Source organism: Megascapheus bottae, chromosome 12 (genome assembly GCF_031878675.1).
Source record: "Megascapheus bottae isolate mThoBot1 chromosome 12, mThoBot2.hap1, whole genome shotgun sequence".
Taxonomy (NCBI): Eukaryota; Metazoa; Chordata; class Mammalia; order Rodentia; family Geomyidae; genus Megascapheus; species Megascapheus bottae.
Window position 1 is genome coordinate 40,678,218 of NC_143520.1, and position 20,726 is coordinate 40,698,943.

The window sequence follows — 20,726 nt, forward strand, 5'->3', positions numbered from 1 at the left end:
TCAGCTTTTTCTATGTATGTGGTACTAAGGAATCAAACCCGGGTCTTTGTGCATAGTACATAAGCACTCTACCACTGGGCCAAATTCCTGGCCCTTGAATTTTCTTTTTCCTGCTAGTACTGGTGCTTAAACTTAAGACCTTTGCTCTTGCTTAGCTTTTCCTCTCAAGGCTGGTATTCTCTCACTTGAGACACTTCTTCATATCTGGCTTTTTGGTGGTTAGTTGGAGACAGGAATCTCATGGACTATTTTATCTGAGATGGCTTTGAACATTGATGTTCATCTCAGTCATCTGAATAACAAGGATTACAGGGCACTGGTGGTGTGAGTTACCATGTGCCCAAGGTCCAGCCTTTTTTAGGACTGTCCCTTACTTTCTACTCAAGTGCACCAAGGTACTACAATGTCCAGTCTCCCTCTGTTGTGGCTGTTTTTGAACCCTATTATCTTCTGTTTTCACTAACCCAAATACTAGAATTGCTGGCATAACTCATTGGTAATTGATTTCACAGTCATGTACTGATAATCATTTACTCTTTTTTTATTTTTTGCCAGTCCTGGGCCTTGAACTCAGGGCCTGAGCACTGTCCTGGGGCTTTCTCAAGGCTAGAGCTCTAGCACTAGCCACAGCACCACTTCTGGCTTTTTTCTATGTATGTGGTACCAAGGAATCGAACCTGAGTCTTCATGCATGCTAGGCAAGCACTCTACCACTAGGCCAAACTACCAGCCCCTCATTTACTCTTTTAATGTGTTTTTCAGGAGCTTATATACAATAAGAAATCATTATAGTAAAATAAAGTATGATCCTAAGAGTTTCTGTTAAGAGCACATGGAAAGCTGGGCACTGGTGGCCCATGCCTATAACCTTAGCTGCCTATGAAACTGGGATCTGAGGACTGTGGTTCAAAGACAAAAGTCCATGAGACTCTTCTGCCAATTAAACACCAAAAGCTGGAAATGGAGCTGTGGTTCAAGTGTTAGAATGCTAGCCTTGAACACAAAAGCTCAGGACAGGCTTGAATTCAAGCAAATTCTAGATACCGTTTTCTCAACCCGGGTCTTCATGCATGCTAGGCAAGCACTCTAACACTAGGCTAAACTCCTAGTCCCTAGATACCATTTTCTTAAAGACTGGGTGAATGGAGCTGGGAGTTGTTCGCTCACACATATAATCCAAGCTACTCAGGAGGCTTAGATCTAAGGATGGCAAATCAAGTCAGCCTGGGCAAGAAAATCTGACTCATCTCCAATTAGCCACCAGAAAAACAAGAAGTTGTGGTACAGCGCTAGCTAGCCTTAAGTGCAAAACCAAAGTTCTGTATAATTTAAGCATATATGTATAACTGGAAAGTTTATTAGACTTATTGGAATATATCTAAATTTAATTTTCAGAGCAACAACTGAAGAGATTGCAGTAGCAAAAAAGGAAGTAAACCGCATCTGTTAACCCGATTCTACGAGTCATTCAAAACATCCTGAATCAGTCTCAGCAAAGCAGCAGTTGAGAGATTTTTGTAGAAGTATGAAATTTATTGAACTATTTAGTGATCTATTCCTACCTGCACACTGGTGGCCTTGGAGTGGCTGGGAACTGCATGGTGATGTAGTTCTAGGAAACTGTACTTGTTCTGATCCTGGATGCTGCAAGAAACCCACTGAGGAGCTGTGAACCAAAAGTCAAAAACAAAAGCAGCACAATGAGAAATAATCTTTGAATCAACATTCCTAGAAATTTAAGTTACACTGTTTTTATCAACTTGGTAGGCAGTAAAAGTAGAACTCAATTTAATTGGGTTCTCATGTATACTAAAGTCCCTGAGGGGCTGGGATTTTGGCCTAGTGGTAGAGTGCTTGCCTAGCATGCACAAAGACCTGGGTTCAATTCCTTAGAAAAAAGCCAGAAGTGGTGCTGTGGCTAAAGTGGTAGAGATACCACTGAGGAAAGCCCAAGGATAGAGCTTAGGCCCTAAGTTCATGCCTCAAGATGGGCAAAAAATAAAATAAAAAAGTAAAATAAAGTCCCTGAGACTCTTATCTGTAATTAACCACGAGAAAACTGAAGTGGCAGTGTTGCTCAAGGGGTAGGGCGGTAGTCTTGAGCTGAAGAGCTCAGGGATAGCACTCAGGTTTTCTACTGATTAATTGGAGATAAGAGTCACATGAACTTTAGTACTTTAGTGCCCAGGCTCGTTTTGAACCCTGATATTCAGATCTCAGCCTCCTGAGCAGCTAGGATTATAGTCGCGAGCCACTGTGCCCAGCAAGCTGTTATTATTAAGGTGATATATAGTGGGGTTAGTTACATAAATTAAGTGAAGAGTACATTTCTTTTTAGATAGTGTCATCCCTTTCCTTGTTCCTAGTTTTCCTCTTCAGTTTTCTGCTTTTAATAAACTTATTAAAAAGGCAATATTTTTAATCACCTTAAGATAAACTTTTCTATTATACCATGTAAATAAATTAAAAATACTACTTTAGATTTAACACTGAATGAATTTCAGAGAATACAGGGAATCATGTCAGATGATACCAAAATGATACAATCAATCAAATTCCAGTACCCAGTACTGGCAAAAAAACCCCCAAACAAACAAAAAACTTGCCCAGTTAAATTTTGGGGCCGGATTTTGGCCTAGTAGTAGAGTGTCTAAGCATGTACCAAGCACTCCTTGGTTAGATTCCTCGGTACCACATACATAGAAAAAAAGCTGGAAGTGTTGCTGTGGCTCAAGTGGTAGAGCTCTAGACTTGAGAAAGTCCAAGGATAGTGCTCAGGCACTCAGTTCAAGCTCCAGAAATGGGGAAAAAAACAAAAAAACAAAAAAAACACCCATTGGGCCGGGAGTTTGGCCTAGTGGTAGAGTGCTTGCCTAGCATGCACGAAGACCCGGGTTCGATTCCTTGGTACCACATACATAAAAAAATGCTGGAAGTGGTGCTGAGGCTCAAGTGACAGAGTGCTAAGCCTTGAGAAAGTCCAAGGACAGTGCTCAGGCCTTGAGCCCAAGCCCAGGACTAGCAAAAAAAAAACAAAAACAAAAAAAACCCACCCACTACCAAAAACCAAAAACACAAACCCAGGGTTGAAGGTGTGACTCTTATGATACAGTGCTTGTGAAACAAGTGCAAGCCAGGTTCCGAGTTCAAATCCTTCTACTGCTAAAACAAAGAAGTCAGTCATTAGGGCCAGGAGCGTGGACTAGTGGAAGAAGTCAGTCATTAAAATAGTATTCTATTTTATATTTATGATGCTAGTGATTGAGCCTAGGGTTTTACCTGTGCTATTTATTACTCCTAGTTCTTTTTTCATGGTGCAAGAACTGGATCTGGAACTCAAGGCCTGAGTTCTGTCCCCTAGCTTTTGTGTTCAAGGCTAGTATTCTTATCACTCCCACCATAGCTCTACTTCTGGCTTTTTGCTAGTTGATTGGAAATGAGAATCTCACAGGCTTTCCTGCCCAGTCTGACTTTCAACTGTGGTCCTTTAGCTCAGGCCTGCAATCCTAGCTACTCAGAGGCCTGAGCTATATTCATTCACTGGATTAGCACCCAAAGTTTTAACTCTTATTTTAGAACTACTCCCTTTCAGAATTACAAATATTTATTCAGTATATCAGAAAAGACAGCTTTGAAGTTTATGCTGGAAGATGGAAGAGAAAGGTATTTTTTTTTTTTTAATTTTGGGAGGAGGGGAGTATTAGGGCTTGAACTCAGAGCCTGGGCACTGTTCTTGGGTTTTCTCAAGGCTAGCACTCTACCAATTAAGCCATAGCATTACTTCCAGCTTTTTCTGTGTATGTGGTACCAAGGAATTGAATCCAGGGCTTTGGGCATACTAGGCAAGCACTCTACCACTAGCCATGCTCCCAGCCCCTAGTACTAGGCTTTTAAATCAGGGTCTCACACGCTTGCTAGATAGGCTCTCTACCAATTAAATCATGCCCAAGAAGAGGACTTTAAAAATACCATCCCCAATCCTTTAGGAAACATATATGTTATGCTTTCCCCCCCCATTTTGGTCCGTGTGAGACCTGAACTTGGCCTAGGCACTGTCCCTGAGCTCTTCAGCTCAATACTACTGCCCTACTCCTTGAGCCACAGTGTCACTTCCGGTTTCCTGTGGTTAACTAGAGATGAGTCTCAAGAACTTTAGTGCCATCTGGCTTTGAACTGTGATGCTCAGATCTCAGCCTCCTGAGTCACTAGGATTACAGGCATGAGCCACCATGTCTGGCTGTGCCTTTGCACTTTTAAGCAAGTTTTCTACCACAGGAGCTTTTAGTTATTTTTCAGATAAAGTCCTCTAATTTTTCTTCTTCATTTAGACTGGCCTCTGATGGCAATCCTACAATTTATATTGCCTATAGCTGGAATTACAGGTATGAATGAATCACCATGCTGAGCTTACTTGCTGAGATGGATATCTACTTTTTTTTTTTTTTTTGGCTACGCAGGCTCTATTTTTGTGATTGTTGCTCTTAATGTACTATTGTCAAGCTATTTCTTTTCTTTTTCCCTTATGGTTTATCTCATGTTGTAACTGTATCAGAATGTGGTACCTGGTATATTGTATATATATTTATTCATTTGAAAAAGGGAAGGTAAGGCAAAAACAAGATGAGTGTGAGGGGGTAGGGGGATGGAAAGTGGGAGAAAAACGTGGGAAGGGATAACCATGTTCAAGAAGTAATGTACCCACTACCTGATGAATGACACTGTAACCCTTCTGTACATCACCCAGACAATACAATAAAAAAATTACTTTCTCTTAATTTTATATGTATGTTTAATGTTTCTCACTTAGACTTACATATCATCTCTATAACAGTATAAGTTTATGCCCAAGGGAAAAAAAATGGAACAAAAGAATCCAGGAGAAACAAGGGTGAGTTCTAGCATGTATGCGTGTGGAAAATAGTTCAATTGGCATTTATGGAATAGATATTAAATATCAGTGAAACTTGCCTGTATGATGAGATTTCATGTAGAAAAAATTGTATTTGTGAAGACACTTCAAATAAAAACAATGCTAGCTGGGTGCTGGTGGCTCACACCTGTAATCCTAGCAACTCAAGAGTTTGAGATCTGAGGATCAAGGTTCAAAGGAAGCTCTGGCATGAAAATTCATGAGGCTCTTATCTCCAATTAGCCACCAGAAAACCAGAAGTGGTGCTGTGCCTCAAAGTGGTAGAGTGATAGCCTGATAGCCTTGAGTGTTAGCTAACAGTGCCCAGGCCCAGAGTTCAAGCCCATAACTGACAAAAAAAAAAAAAAAGGAAAAAAAGAAAATATTAGTCTGGCCCTGTGGCTCATGCTTGTAATCCTAGCTACTCAGGAGGCTGGTATCTGAGGACTGAGAGAAAAAGCCAGCCCTGGCAAATCCATTAGACACTTATCTCCAATTAACCCCTGAAAACTGGAAGTGGTGCTGTGGCTGAAATGGTAAAGTGCTAGTCCTGAGCTAGAGTTCAGAGACAGTGCCTATGATGGGAGTTTAAGCCCCATCACCTCCCTCCTTCCCTTCCTCCCTCCCTCCCTCCCTGCCATTCTCTCTCTTGCTCTTTGCTTGTCAATCTCAAGGTCTGAGCATTATCCCTGAGTTCTTGCTCAAGGATAGTGCTCTATCACTCTGACCCACATCTCCACTTCAGGTTTTGGGTGGTTAAGTGGTGATAAGAGCCTCACAGGGAGTTTTCTACCAGGGCTGGCTTCAAATCTCAATACTTAGATCTCAGCCTCCTGAGTAGCTAGGATTACAGATGTGTAAGCTGTCAGTGCCCAGCTGAGAAAAGTATTTCTTCATTTAATGTTCACAACATAATTAGGGGAAAAAGTGGAAGATAACATGTATTTCATAAAAACCTATCACCCTATTTCTTTTTTTTTTTTCTATCACCCTATTTCTAAAGTTGTATGTATTCAAGTATTATATGGCAAGAAGGCAAATGTGACAGTATACAGACTAGTTGGTAAATGTTGGCTGTGTGAGGGTATGGTGCAGTGAAGTGGGGTATGACATTTCCTTTTAAATGTTTTAGATTCATGTACGTCAATATTACTCATTTATGGTTAAAAAACTAGAAAAACACTTAAAAGTATACTCTATAGAAACAAAACAAAATTAAAGTCAATAATTACATGTGCATATTAAACATACATATATGTACACATGTGTACATATACATATACACTACTCTTTGTGGCTAAGAAATGCACTTAGTTTGGATTTACTAATCTACTGTTCTAGGACAGGCTTATTCAAGGTATTCAGATCAATATCTGCTTTTCATGTAAGTATATACTAGAATATCTAAAATATAACTTATACAAGCTACTCAATCTAGACGAAGGAATAGCCTCAATTTTTTAACCTTTAGATGATTGGTAATTTTTTAAAAAAGGCATAATTGAGTTTTAAGCAATGGCCTAATAAATCTGAGATATAATAGTGAGCTGTCTACATTCCCAAAAATAAATATTTTTATTTCATTTTGCCAGTCCTGAGGCTTGAGCTCAGGGCCTGGACACTGTCCTTGAGCTTCTTTTGCTCTACCACTTGAACCACAGCACCACTTCTAGCCTTTTCTGTTTATGTGGTACTAAGGAATCAGACCCAGGGCTTCATGCATGATAGGCAAGCACTCTACCATTAAGCCACATTTCTAGCCCAGAAATAAAATTTCCTATGAATATGTTTTCAAAGTTTATTATAATTTTTTATTAATTCTGCATAAGACATGACTTACTGCCAAGTAACTTGCCCATAATGTACCTGGATACAAGTTTGACAGAATACAGAATACACATTTCCTGCTTCATGTACAACTCACTTCATTTCTCACATTGGTAATCTAAAATTAGAATAGATTAATGCCAGTTTCTCATATACAGATGGATTGCTATTATTAACAGACATAGCTAGCTTATTTCAAAGTGTACCTGCCTCATTTGGGGCATATCTCTAATCTTGAGTGGTTCCAGACAAGATTCAAGACATAAGTTGTTAGAGAATCTAACTTAATTACTGTGTTTTAGTCCATTTTTCCGGCCATAATAGGTGTGTACATACTTATTCTCTTTTCAAGAACAAACCCAGGGTCTAAAACTATGATTCTTTCCAAATAATAATCATCAGCAATCTCTTGGATTAACTTTTAGATTCAGCCATCATACAAAAAACAAGGCTGACTGTAGAGAGGGTACAGAATTGTGCTCATACTTCTACTTATATTCTTTCTCAGAGTTGACTTTTCAAAAGGCAAGCACATAAGATATGTTGAAAACTTAATTCGATTGAGCTTCTAAAGGAGTGAATATTTGGATCTATTAAATCAATATTATATGTGTGCATATGCTGGTCTAAGGCTTGAACTCATGGCCTCAAGTTCATCTTCAGTTTGTTTGCCTGTTACTTCCAGTCTGAGATATTTTTGTTTAAATGGATTTGATAAGTAAAACAAATGAAAAGTTGTAAAACCTAAGCCATATTATATGGGTTTCTATAGGTTTGATTTGATCTTCCATTATGAAAGCCTCTGTTCAGCATGAAGGACTATAGAAGTAACATAGGAACACAAGATCACTAGATCAAGTAGTATGTACCCATTTCTCTTACTTTCTGCCCTATCTAGGAATGACTATTTTAGTAATATTCGTGGTTAGAGAGATGCCTGCAAGACTCTTAGCTAACTTGCCATTAAAAATCCTAAGCATCTTTAATCATACAATCACAATCTGTCACTGAGATGAAAAATCCAAAGCAGATTTCTACAAACCAAGGTATATCAATTTCTTTCCCATCCTTAAATGCCATCTGTAATCATAACTGATGACAATCTTAAGAATGATTATAATTAAGCCAGGCACCAGTGACTCACACTTGTAATCCTAGCTACTCAGGAGGCTGAGATCTGAGGATTTCGGTTCAAAGCTATGAGACTTATCTCCAACTAACCACCATAAAACAGGAAGTGGTGCTGTGGCTCAATTGGCTCAAGTGGTAGAGCCTTGAGCTGAAGAGCTCAGGGACAGTGCCCGGGCCTAGAACTCAAGCCTCATGACCAACAAAAAAGAACAAAACAAACAAACAAAAAACCAAGATTATAATGTAGGTTCCCATTGTTCAAAAGACCTCAGGCTGCTTTTCTTGTAACCTCACAAGGATGGTAAGAGGTAAAATAAATGTTTTGTAATAAATTTAACACTGGACTTTAGAAACTCAGTTAAAAAACATGACTATTTGTAACAAATTAGGCTCATTGCCGGGTGTGGTGGCTCATGTCTGTAATCCTAGCTACTCAAGAGGCTGAGATCTGAGGATCAAGGTTCAAAGCCAGCCCTGGCACAAAAAGACCTGAGGCTCTTATCTCTAATTAACCTCTAGAAAATGGGAAGTGGGGCTTGGCTCAAAGTTAGGACAGTAGTAGCCTTGACTTGATGAGCTCAGGGACAATGCCCCAGCCCAGGGGTAGGTGGTAGCCTTGAGCTGAAGAGCTAAGGGACAGCATCCAAGCCGAATTCAAGCCCCAAGACCCATAAAACAAAACAAACAAATTAGGCTCATCATAGAAGCTTCCTTCTCTCCTTTAAGTTTAAATAGCTGATGGAACATTTGACAACTTGCCTTAACATAGAACTTCTATCATTGATATCTCTTATATGTTCTTCTCCCCTTACTGATTAAAAGAAAGAGCATTTCAGAATAAGGTATTTTGTGGCTAAGGTTATATAGCGGAAATAAATCATTTCAAATTTCTCAAAAACCCTTAAATAAATGTTCTAAACCCAAAGGCCTATGGCCAACTATTAAACAAAACAAGCATTCTGTAATTTAGTCAATCATAGACCTTTTGTTAACTTTAAAACCAGCAATAGACCATAATTCTGGTAAACAAAGAAAAGCTAGAGGATTGGTTTTATTAGATACACTCACCTTAAATTATTTTGTTGGCTAGGTGGAATAACGCTGTAGTAAACTGGCATTCCTGTTGTGGGCATAGATCCTTGATTAGACTGATTAGGGAACACAACAGGTTGTTGGTAAGTCTGATGGGCAATTCCTTGAGACCCTTGAGGCAGTGAAACCTAAAATTTGAAAGAAAATTTAAAAAGAAAAGGTCTTACAAATGTTCATATTTCTGGTCTCTGTAAAACTGTGTGTGTGTATGAGCCAGTTCTGGAGTTTGAACTCAAGACATTTTTGTCTCAAAGCTAGTGTTCTACCATACTTGATCAAAGCTCTACTTTCAGGTTTTTGGCAGCTAACTGAAATGAAAGAGCCTTATGTTTTTTTTTGCCAGTCCTGGGCTTGAGCTCAGGGCCTGAGCACTGTCCTTGGACTTTCTCAAGGCTAGAGCTCTACCACTTGAGCCTCAGCACCACTTCTGGCTTTTTTCTATGTATGTGGTACCAAGGAAGTGAACCCGGGTCTTCGTGCATGCTAGGCAAGCACTTTAACCACTAGGCCAAACTCCCAGCCCAAGCCTTATGTATTTTCCAGGCTGGCTTGAAACTGCAATCTTCAGATCTGCCTCCTCAGATATGAGTTAGTATTACAGGTGCGAGCCACTGGTACCCAGTTCCTCTAGAAACTTTTATTAAAGTCCTAGAAGTTAGGATTAAATTTATCATTGCCTTTTGTTACCAAATGTTAGTAAAGTCCCACCAATATACTCTCTATACCCTTGAGCCAGTTACCATTTTTGGCTGATCCTTGTTCATTAAGCTAGATATACTAGATTTTGAACATTATGACTTGTCCTTAATATGTGTTTTGTTTTTTTTTTTAAATTAAAGACAAAGTCTCATTATAACAGTCCTGGCTAGTCTATAAGTTTCATTTTTGCCAGTCCTGGGCTTGAGCTCAGGGCCTGAGCACTGTCCTTGGACTTTCTCAAGGCTACAGCTGTACACTTGAGCCACAACACCACTTCTAGCTTTTTTCTATGTATGTGGTACTGAGGAATCAAATCAGGGTCTTCATGCATGCTAGGCAAGCACTCTACTACTAGGCTAAACTCCCGGCCCCTATAACTTCCATAATTTTTTATGTAGATCAGGCAAGTCTTGAAGACATGATTTTCTTTACTTGGGACTACAAATGTGTGCCATCATTTTTCATGTAGCTATTCATTTATCTGAAATCTGTGACTAGATATAGCAGGTTGAGACAACATACCTGATATGATGGCACAGAAGGATAGGGGATGACTACTCCTTGAATCTGATTTCCAAGGCTGCTGGGTTGGCCTCCAACTAGGCTCTGACTCTGGGGTTGCTGTACTCCAACTATTCCTTGGTAAGTTTGCTGCTGGTTGGGCATTACTTGAAAACCTGTAATGGCAAAGTGAGTTAAATCTTGCTTTGAGGTGATTTCATCTAATACACGCAGTATTTTAAGCAATTTCTTTTATGTTCTAAAGTGACTAAATTTTACTTAACTGGCACATCTTAAAAATATTTTCAGCTGGGTGGTAGCAGCTCATGCTTATAATCTTAGCTACATAGGAGGCTGAATTCTAAGGACTGTGGTTTGAAATCAGTGCAGGCCTGTGAGACTCTTCTTTCTAATTAATCACCAAAAGAGCTAGAAGATGTGGCTCAAGTGGTAGAGTGCTAGCCTTTAGCACAAAAGGTCAGGAACAGCGCCTAGGCCAAGTGCATTCACAGCGCGTGTGCACACACACATAGACAACAGATACAGAAAACCAAAACAAGAAACATTTCCTGTATAGGGGAAGCCAATACTCCTCCTTACTGAGCCAAAGATATAAGAACATAATCTGTGGGGGGCACTGGTGACTCAAGCCCATAATTCACACTACCCAGGAGGTTAGAAGCCAGCTGGAGAAGAAAAATCTGTGAGACTCCATATTCAAAATAACTAGTAAAAAGCCAGACTACACATGATGCTTAAGTGGTAGAATGCCAGACAAGCAAGCATGAAGTTTTGACTTCAAACAGAAAACCCTCAAAAAACAATCCATAGATTTCTTCTGTTGACAAAATTTATAGGGTGACAGACTTGGTCAACACAGGACAACTACTAGTTTGCATGCCAATCATTTATGACAACCAATCTCTTTAGAGGACATGATTTGTGGGATCCAATACAAAAGAAAAGGAAAAAATTAAGAATTATTTAAAATTAATTAAGAATTTCAAATGAGTAAGAGCAGAACATCAAGGTAAGCATGACAGTTCTGTGTAAGTCTAGAGATTGTATGCTAGGGACCAATATGAGTGTGTGTGTATGCACTGAGGAGTGGGAAAGTTTTTTTTCTTTGTGTGTGCCAGTTCTGGGGCTTGAACCCAGGACTGGGCACTGTTCTTGAGCTTTCATAAGACTAGAGCTCTCTTGAGCCACAGCACCACTTTCAGCTTTTTCTGTGGCAACTAATACTAAGCAGTACAAATTCACTATAGTGAATTCATTAACAATAAAAGGGTCTTGAAAAATGCTATTTCTATGGAAACAATGCTAAATAGTCATGTTTTAAATGACTTCTCATCATTTTAACTTTGTACAAAAAATGTGTATCTACTTCCATATCTATGTAAGAAATTGATATGCGATATGCTATAGGCTTCTCCTTTATTCTATACTACTTGAACTTCGAGGCTGACTAAAAAGACAACAGAAGAAATTTCTCATTTTTAGTCTAAAAATTAACTTTAATCTCAAAAATGAGCTCATCAAAAGACAAGTATACAAATTACATACACACACACAATCATGTTTCCACATTTAGGAAAATACAGAACAGGAAGGAAAATGGGATGTGATAAAAAAATAAAAATGACATTTCTGAACATATATATATATATATATATATATATATATATATATACATATCTTATACTGCAGTGTCAGAATGTAGATTCAGCGCTGTACAGATTGGGGAAATGCCTTCTGACAATGGAACTTGTTGAAGTTTTCTAATAACCACAACAAAACAACCTGTATACTTGGTAGAATTTACTGTCATAATCACACAATATATTTTGACTTTCACTCACACAAGAAATTTCTAATGTTTCGCATGCTCCATTTTTAGGTGGTATTTGGGATCAAGCAGCCTAACCCTGAATGTACTGTACATTCAATTTATAACAACAACAACAACAACAAAATCAAGGTTACAGATTTTATTTTAAAAATCAAAATCAAATCCAAAAAAGATCCTGTCTATAATCCTACCTACTCAGGAGGCTGAGATCTAAGGATCAAAACCGGCCTGGGTGTAAGACTCATATCTCCATTTAACCAGTAAAATCATGGAAATGAAGTTGTGGCTTAAGTGGTAGAGTGAAAGAAACTAAGGGATAGCACCTAGACCCTGCATTCAAACCTCAATACCAACACAAAAACAAACAAAAATTACAGATGGCTCATGCATAGATAGACTATGCCAAAGACTCTTATCTCCCAAATAATCAGCAAAAAGCAGGAATAAGGGCATGGATCAAGTGGTAGGAATACCATCTGAACAAGATGAGTAGTAAGATTCTGACTTCAAACCCCACAACAAAACTTCCAATTTTGTACAATTAAAGGGCTACTGTATTCAAATGTATTCTGATTTTTTTAAAAACTTACCTAAATTTACCAACTTGGGAGGAGTTGTCTTAGAGGTATTCTGTTTCAAATTCTCTTATAAAACAAAGTCAGGCATACAAAGTTTTTAGTATATCACTACAGAAATGATGTCACAGTGATTTACTGTGGGGTCATTTGGATATGATACACAAAATTTCCATTAGTGGATCTTCATTAATGTCCATGCTTAATTGCAATATCCATATGCACAAAGATATACTAAAACTATTCACACTTAAAAAATATAACACAAAATCTAAAATAACTGCCTTTAAGGAACCTGGTCATAGTTACAGAGGACAATACTTGCCAGCTGGCTTAGAGAAAGATGAGTATCATATAGTTCTGTTTTAAATATTAGCTTTCTTAGCATTTTAAAATTTTTTTGAGAAAGAGGGAAACATTAATTCTAACAGATATGAAGGTTGTAGCGATTTGAATAAAGAAAAATAAAATCCTATAAATAATAATAATAATAATAATAATAATAATAATAATAATAAAGCTGGGAAACTGGGCATAATGGCTCACTTCTGTAATCCTAGTTACTCAGGAAGCTGAGATCTGAGGATTGTAGTTCAAAGACACTAAAGTCCCTGAGATTCTTATCTTAATTAATCAACAGAAAACTAAAAGTGGAGCTGCAGTACACAAGGGCTAAGGTCACAGTATTGAGCTGAAGAGCTCAAGGACAATGCCCAGGCCCAGAGTTCAAGTCCCACGACTGGCCTACAAAAACAACAAAACAAAACAGGAGCGTTGCCTAGTGGTACAGTGCTTGCTTAGTATGTATTCAGTCCTAGGTTCGACTCCTTGGTACCACATACACAGAGAAAGGTGGAAGTGGTGTTCTGGAAGCTCAAGTGGTAGGGCATTAGCCTTGAGGAAAGCCTAAGGGCAGTGCTTAGGCCCTGAGTTCAAGCTCCTAGGACTGGTTTAAAAAAAAAAAAAGAGGCTAGCTGGGCCTGGTGGCTCACTCCTGTAATTCTAGCTACTAAGGAGGCAGAGAGCTGAGGATTGCATTTCAAAGCCAGCCCAGGCACTAAAGTCCCTGGGAAACTCTTATCGCCAATTAGAAAACTGGAAGTGGCGCTGAGGATCAAGGGGTAGGGTGGTAGCCTTGAGCAGAGGAACCCAGGGACAGCGCCAACGTCCAGAGTCCAAGCCCCACCACCAACAAAAAAAGAAAAAAAAAAAAGGTAAAAAAACCCTTTTTTCAGTTTTGAAACAGAGGAAAATTTATTGGGGTAAGTTACAGGGCAAATCCCCTTTGTGACCAGAATGGTTTCAGCGGATCTGATTGCAGGTGGGGCTTTTATGGGTGAGGTAAAAGCAGAACTGTTAATCAGCAGAAAACTTATTCCAGGCAACCCAGATCAGCTCCTGAGGCTAGGGAGGTGCTATTTCTATACAAGGGAGTGGTTTGGCAGCTTTCCCTGCCACCAGAAAAAAACTTTTTGAGAAGGAATAATGGTATGGTCTAAAATGTACTCATTACCTGACTTACACAAACCCTTTGTACATCACCTTTACAACTAAAATAATTTTTAAAAGAATTAGAAATAAACACAGTAGCAGTAACTTTGATGAGTAGGACAAGAATGAGTTGCTGAATATGGTACATAAACTTGAAAAGTAGGATAGAAAAGAGTATGTGTGGACAACCAAAATGTGTACATGTAGAGTGGTTAAAAGCTAGCAGCCCAAGGGCAGACCTGTCCCTGAGTTCAAGCCCCAGGACTGGCAAAACAAACCAACCAACCAACCAATCAACCCCTCCCCCCTAAACTAGGAGGAGGTTCCAGATTTAAAAAAAAAATTACAAAGTATAAAAAACACTAACATTATATATATATCTATATATGCACATATATATCTATATATGTCAGGAATATGTCCTTGAATAATAATGTCTATTAAAAATAGGAATGCCAGGTGATGATGGCTCACATCTGTAAACCTAGCTACTCAGGAGCATGGATCTGGAAATCACAGTTCTAAGCTAGCCTTAGAAGTCTGTGAGACATCTGTCTTCAATTAACTAGTAAAAAGCCAGTAATAGAAGTGTGGTTCAAGTGGGAGAGCACCATCAATCAGAGTAAAATGTAAGGAATGTGAGTGGCCCTGAGTTCAAGTTCCAGTATCAACATACTTACTGCTTCCTCAGAAGCAATCTTGTGGATACCTTCATACTTTTATTGCCTCATAACACATACCTTAAACTAAGAATAAAAACTTTTTTTTTTTTTTTTTGCCAGTCCTGGGCTTGAGCTCAGGGCCTGAGCACTGTCCTTGGACTTTCTCAAGGCTAGAGCTCTACCGCTTGAGCCTCAGTACCATTTCTGGCTTTTTTCAATATATGTGGTACCGAGGAATCGAACCTGGGTCTTCATGCATGCTAGGCAAGCACTTTTAACCACTAGGCCAAACTCCCGGCCCGAATAAAAACTTTTTAAAATACTTTTTATTGTTATTATTAAGGAGTTGTTCCTTACATTTTTGTTTGTTTGTTTTTGCCAGTTCTGGGGCTTGAACTCAGGGCCTGAACACTGTCCTTGGGCTTTCCTCAAGGCTAGTGCTCTATCATTTGAGCTACAGCTCCACTTCCAGCTTTTTCTGTGTATGTGGTATCAAGGAATCGAACTTGGGTCTTCATACATGCTAGGTAAGCACTCTACCACTAGCTCAAATTCCTGACCCCTCCTTACATTTTTTAATTGTTAATTCTTCTTTCCTTGTTTGTATATACTTTCTTTTTCTTTCTTTTTGGTGGTAGGATGGATTGGACCTTGCACTTACTAATAAGTAAATAGGTGTTCAACTATTACAGCCATGGTGCATTTTTTTTTAAAACCTAGGCTAGCCTACTTGACAGATACATACCACTGTCCCCAGCCAGTGATTGATCCATCTCAGCTACCCAGGAGTTTGAGATCTGAAAGATGCCAGTTTGAAACCAGCCCAGACAGAAAGTCTGTGAGACTTCAACTTCAAAATAACCACCAAAAAGCAAAGCTAAAGCTATGGCTCAAGTGATAAGAGAACCAAGACATAGTAAAGCCTTGAGTTTAAACCCTTATTCCACCACTAATTAAACAAATAAAAGGAAAACTAACAGAATCAAACCAGAATAATATATGCTTCTACATAAATTCAAAAGCTGATTATGTGCTTACTGGCTCAGAGTTGCTAGTTTCTCATTGTTCATATTTAATGAATGGTTTCTGATGGCAAAAAAGTTTAAGGTAACATTAGTTTTAAGATTTGAGTATAACCATCTTTTCACTAAAATGACAATTCCATGTAGTATAGTCAATCTTAAGGTCTTATCAGGTTTTATCCCCAGCATCAAGGAAAACAAAAATAAGGAATTATGTGAATAAAAATCACAACAGTCTAGAATTCATTAGTAACTAACTAAACGTCTCCTAGAAAACTATATAGCAGTGGAACCAAAAGTTTTATATAATTAACCTCAACGTACTTATTTGGTAAGGAAGAAAATAAAACTTTTAATTTTTTAATATAATATATTAATTTAAGACTTATTCGAACATTTCTGAAACAGACATTAAGAAAACTTTAAGGGGCTTGATCGAGTGGCATATGCTTGTAATACCACCAATTCAGAAAGTGGTCAGTCTGGGTAAAAGTTAGCTAAACTGCTAACTATAACTAAATATAACTAAATATATGCTAAATATAACTAAAAGCAAAAAAAGAGCTGAGCACATAGCCCAAATGGTAGGCAATGCTTTCCCAGCAAACCACAATCTAACTTCAAATCCCAGTTCTGACAAATAACAAAACAAAGTCAAAAGTGGGTTCTAGTAGCCTGTGGTCCTAGCTACTAAGATTGTGTTTCAAAGTCAGCCTGGGCAGGAAAGTCCATGAGACTCTCATTTAACCACCAGAAAACCAGAAATGGTGTGGTGGCTAAGTGATAGAAGGCTAGCCTTGAACAAAAAAGAGCTCAAGGACAGTGCCCAGGCCCTGAGTTGAAGCCTCTCATAAGTGACCAAAAAAAAAAAAAAAAGTCAAAAGAACCTTACTTGATCATACAACATAGAAAGTATCCAAATATATGAAAAATAAATTTATTGAAAATATTTGTGAAACAATTAAAATCACCATACATGCAATGTATGGGTAGTGCAACTTTCATATTACTTAAACAAATCAAGTCATATGTCATACTATTTCAAAAAGCTGTTTCCATGTAAAGCTTCTATATCTGTACAAATGACATTTTACAAAGCTATGGAAAGGAAATGTTCATATAGATTTTCTTGAAACATATTCAGTCCTCAAGTTTATTAATGAATGGATGAACAAAGAATTCAGTTGACTTATACTTCACTTTAAGGATTAAAGGGCATAGGTTAAGAAGACAAAGAAATTAAACATTTGAAAAAAAAAAGACTAAACATTTTAAGACTAACTATACTAACTTCATACATCTGGTAGGGGATTAGACCCAAAATTCTGATCATATAGTATTCACTTAGAATATTCAATATAGAATATTATATAATTATCAATAGCTATCACTGGTAATATTAATGAATACTCAAGACATTTATGAGGTCCCAGGCACTGAATAGTTTATGTAACTCATTGAATATTCACATAATTAATTTAATAGTTACAATCTCATAATATAGGTACAATTAATCCTCATTTTCAGACGAGGAAACAAAGGCACAGAAAGGTTCATACCTTGTCCAATGTCACCAGCTGGTAAGTGTGTAGCTGTGATTTGCACACAGCAGTCTGATTTTAAGATTTACTTTCCCAGGGACAAATGTTGAAGTAGAAATAGTATTATAGCATTACCGAAACAAGCAGGATATGCTCAAATAAGCAGGATCTGGCCTTCTTCAATTTTCTGAAAATTTTGATTAATGAAGACTTTACTGCAGTATAATAAACAAAACTAAGTTTCCAAACAGATTTAATTGAAGGAAAAGAGAATTATTGTAAATAAGGATAAAGAGTCAAGTATTTAGTTCAGATGGAAATTCTATGAACTTATAGGCAAAAATAAACAAACAAACAAACAAAAAAACCCCAGGCGTAAAAGTTTATACAAATGGCCTGTTTTTTCCTTGGAAAGAATTTTCCTTCAGTTGTTTTGACCACTACTCCAAGATGCACCATTTATGACCTATGTATTTAAAAGTTATACTTCCTGGGCCTAGCACACACGAAGATCGGGGTTCGATTCCTTCGTACCACATACACAGAAAAAGCCAGAAGTGGTGCTGTGGGCTCAAGTGGCAGAGCTCTAGCCTTGAGAAAGCCCAAGGACAGTGCTCAGGCCTTGAGTTCAAGCACCAGGACTGGCAAGAAAAAAAAAAAGGTATACTTCCTGTCTTATTATGATTCTACATCAGTGTATAAAGCAATTGGCAAGGGAAGGTTCAAATGATGATGTATATATCAGGCTCCATGTCCCACAGTTAGGTGTCTCTCAGACTTCATGACAATCTCCAATGTTCCTCTTTGGGCTTTAGCTTTTGTGTCTTGTCTCAGAGGCTGCTTTTGCTCAAAATATACACTCTTGCCATGTTCCAGAGGAGTTTAAAGAAGATAGTTTTAGAACAATTTTTACAGTTGTTGGCTGTCTTCTCCATCAAGTCAAGCTGTTATGTCAAGAAATTAGACTTTACCTAGTTGGGCAATGCCAGTTTTAACCTGAACACCTTGTATGCAAGGAGAGCTGTTCTCTTTCATGTATCAAGTCTTCAAGTTCTGTGAAGCAATGTTTTTTTTTTCTCCTGAGTAGCTTTTCAGTCATGTTTACTCTTGAGGCAGAAAAACCTACCAGTTTTGAAATATATTAGAGCAAGCAGGAACAGAGAACCTTTTGCTTACCATCATAGCTAAAAGAGCCATTAGTTCATGCTTTATATGACAAGCACCTGGAGGGAAGTTAATGGCATTAGGACAGGTATTTGCGTTGTTTTTCTAGACGTCATAATGATGCCTGATTACTCATTCCAATAACTTTAACAACCAAACAACTCAGGAACTGGTTAACAAGTATATAATTTTGTATTATGCTCTTTTAAGAGCAGCACATTATTAAAATTGTTGGACTAAATTTCTCTGAAGCAAGCAGACTGTGGGATATATTATGGTTAAAATTAATACTCTCACAAGCAAAATGAGAAATATTTAATTGGAACTCACTACAGATAAACTTTGTCCCATAATCTCATTCTATGTCAATCACATAAAGAATCTTACTGTGATTTATGTGGCAAAAATAATAAAATAGCGTCATATCAATACAAAATCAATTATAAGCAATGCCTCACTTTATGTGAATTTGCTTAAAAAGGTTTATATGATCAAAGGAAAGTATTTTTTTTTCTTTTGCTGTAAATGTCCTTGGAACTTTTGTTCAAATGAAGGAATGTCTGACTACTGAGCAAAGTATAAAATAAGTAACACCTGTAAGAGAAGTAGCCCTGTGGTTCAGATCCCTTATCTAATTATTTAAACAAAAGGAAGATGAGTATATAGTTCTTATTAAGTTTCAAAAGCATAGTCTGAAGACTGCCAAGTATGAGAAAAAAATCCAATGATCTGGAAGAGAGGGAGAAGGTTGAGGATTAGGAAAGAGAAATAGATTTCTAGAGAATGAAAAGTACCATTTTAGGTTTAAAAAGTGCCACAAAAGTATCCCCAGTATCAACAAAATATATATTACAAATTTGCTTATAAGTAAATTATTCTTTCTTCATTAAAAAATACATTTTAGCATATCAGCATTAAAAAACTGTATTTTAAAAAAAGAATGTCTTAGTGACATATCTATGTTTTACCTGGAAGGTAGAGGTGATAGGCTATCCTTTATATAAATTTGTATTAACCCTGCAGGCAGACAACTACTTTGCAAAGCAAGAAATGCCAATATTAAGTGATTACAAACAAAATTAATATCCAGATCTCAATAAAGATGTTTTAATGATCATTACCATTCATCTTTGTTAAAAGAATACACTGCTAGATATTATCCCATTTCTTCTAGCACTTTCAGAGGAAAGTGCAATCATTTCTTCAAGCTGAGAGAACGAGGACAATATAAACTGGTAGTTCAGATATTTCCCTGGAGGGCTCCAAAGAATATTCTATGTTTAACTCATTTCATTTCAACAGAGAAGAGAGCAAGAAAGAAACAGTACTCAGCAGAAAAGTGTTACAGAGGCTATTTTTATTTTATCTAGGGATCTGAACTAACTATTGTGTTAAAGGAAAGCATTCTTAACAATACACATGGATAACAATCAGAAAGATAAAAAGATAATAAAAAGAACTGAAGAACTGCTTAGTCAGACTAGCCACAAATCTAATTTCCCATAACAGTACTACTAAAAATTTTCAAGACTGAACTTGTATAAAAAAGCATTGTGAAGGTAGCAGACTTTTGTAAAACTAAAGAGGAGATATCTTGCTAAACAAAAATGTATTTGAAAGAAAGCATCTGTGAACAAATCATCAAACTTCCAAGCTTATATTTTCTGTGGCACTATTACGGTGCTCAGGCCAAACCCAGCGAAGGCTAGCTCCTAAGGTGTCTTTGGGAGGAGACAGAGTTACCATTCTGCCCTATTTTTCCTTCTTTGTTACTCTTGGTTGTTCTCTTACTTTTGAGCCTGAAATAAATATAAACAAACAATTCTAGTAAAAACAACTACACAGAGATTATAGCTCCTGGCTATTTAAAATGACTATCCTATTTAAAAAGTATATAATTTATGGAAACCTACGGGTACTTACCAAATATATTTGGATCCAGATTTCGATGATGGCAGATTAATGGAGAATGGAAATGGGAAATATGTGGATTTATAGGTATCACATAATTTTGAATCTGCATTGGTCACACAGAGAAATGCTAAGAAATGCTTACACAATTCATAGAAAATAAGGACAGCCAGGGCTATCACTTAGTATTTCAAACAAAATTCCTATTACTTGGGTCAAAAATTATCAATAAAGAAACTATTAACCTTGTCCTGGCAGTTCCTACTTGAGATGAATGTGAATGAATCCCAATGAATATGCTTCAAATTTATATACATTTAATAGGCCCATTTAAAGGCATGCTTTAATG

The 20,726-nt window shown here is 37.5% G+C and overlaps 1 protein-coding gene across 13 annotated transcripts in view; it reads right to left on the reverse strand.

Annotated features, from left to right (window-relative positions):
- Positions 1 to 20,726, reverse strand: part of R3hdm1 (R3H domain containing 1) — a 91,967-nt gene that overhangs the window by 15,259 nt on the left and 55,982 nt on the right. For all 13 annotated transcript variants that reach the window (XM_090342883.1, XM_090342878.1, XM_090342879.1 and 10 more), the window contains 3 exons: positions 10,181 to 10,335; positions 8,936 to 9,087; positions 1,563 to 1,666 (listed from right to left, as the gene is read on the reverse strand). In XM_090342883.1, the coding sequence (XP_090199009.1) occupies positions 1,563 to 1,666; positions 8,936 to 9,087; positions 10,181 to 10,335 (411 nt within the window). The remainder of the gene's footprint in view (positions 1 to 1,562; positions 1,667 to 8,935; positions 9,088 to 10,180; positions 10,336 to 20,726) is intronic.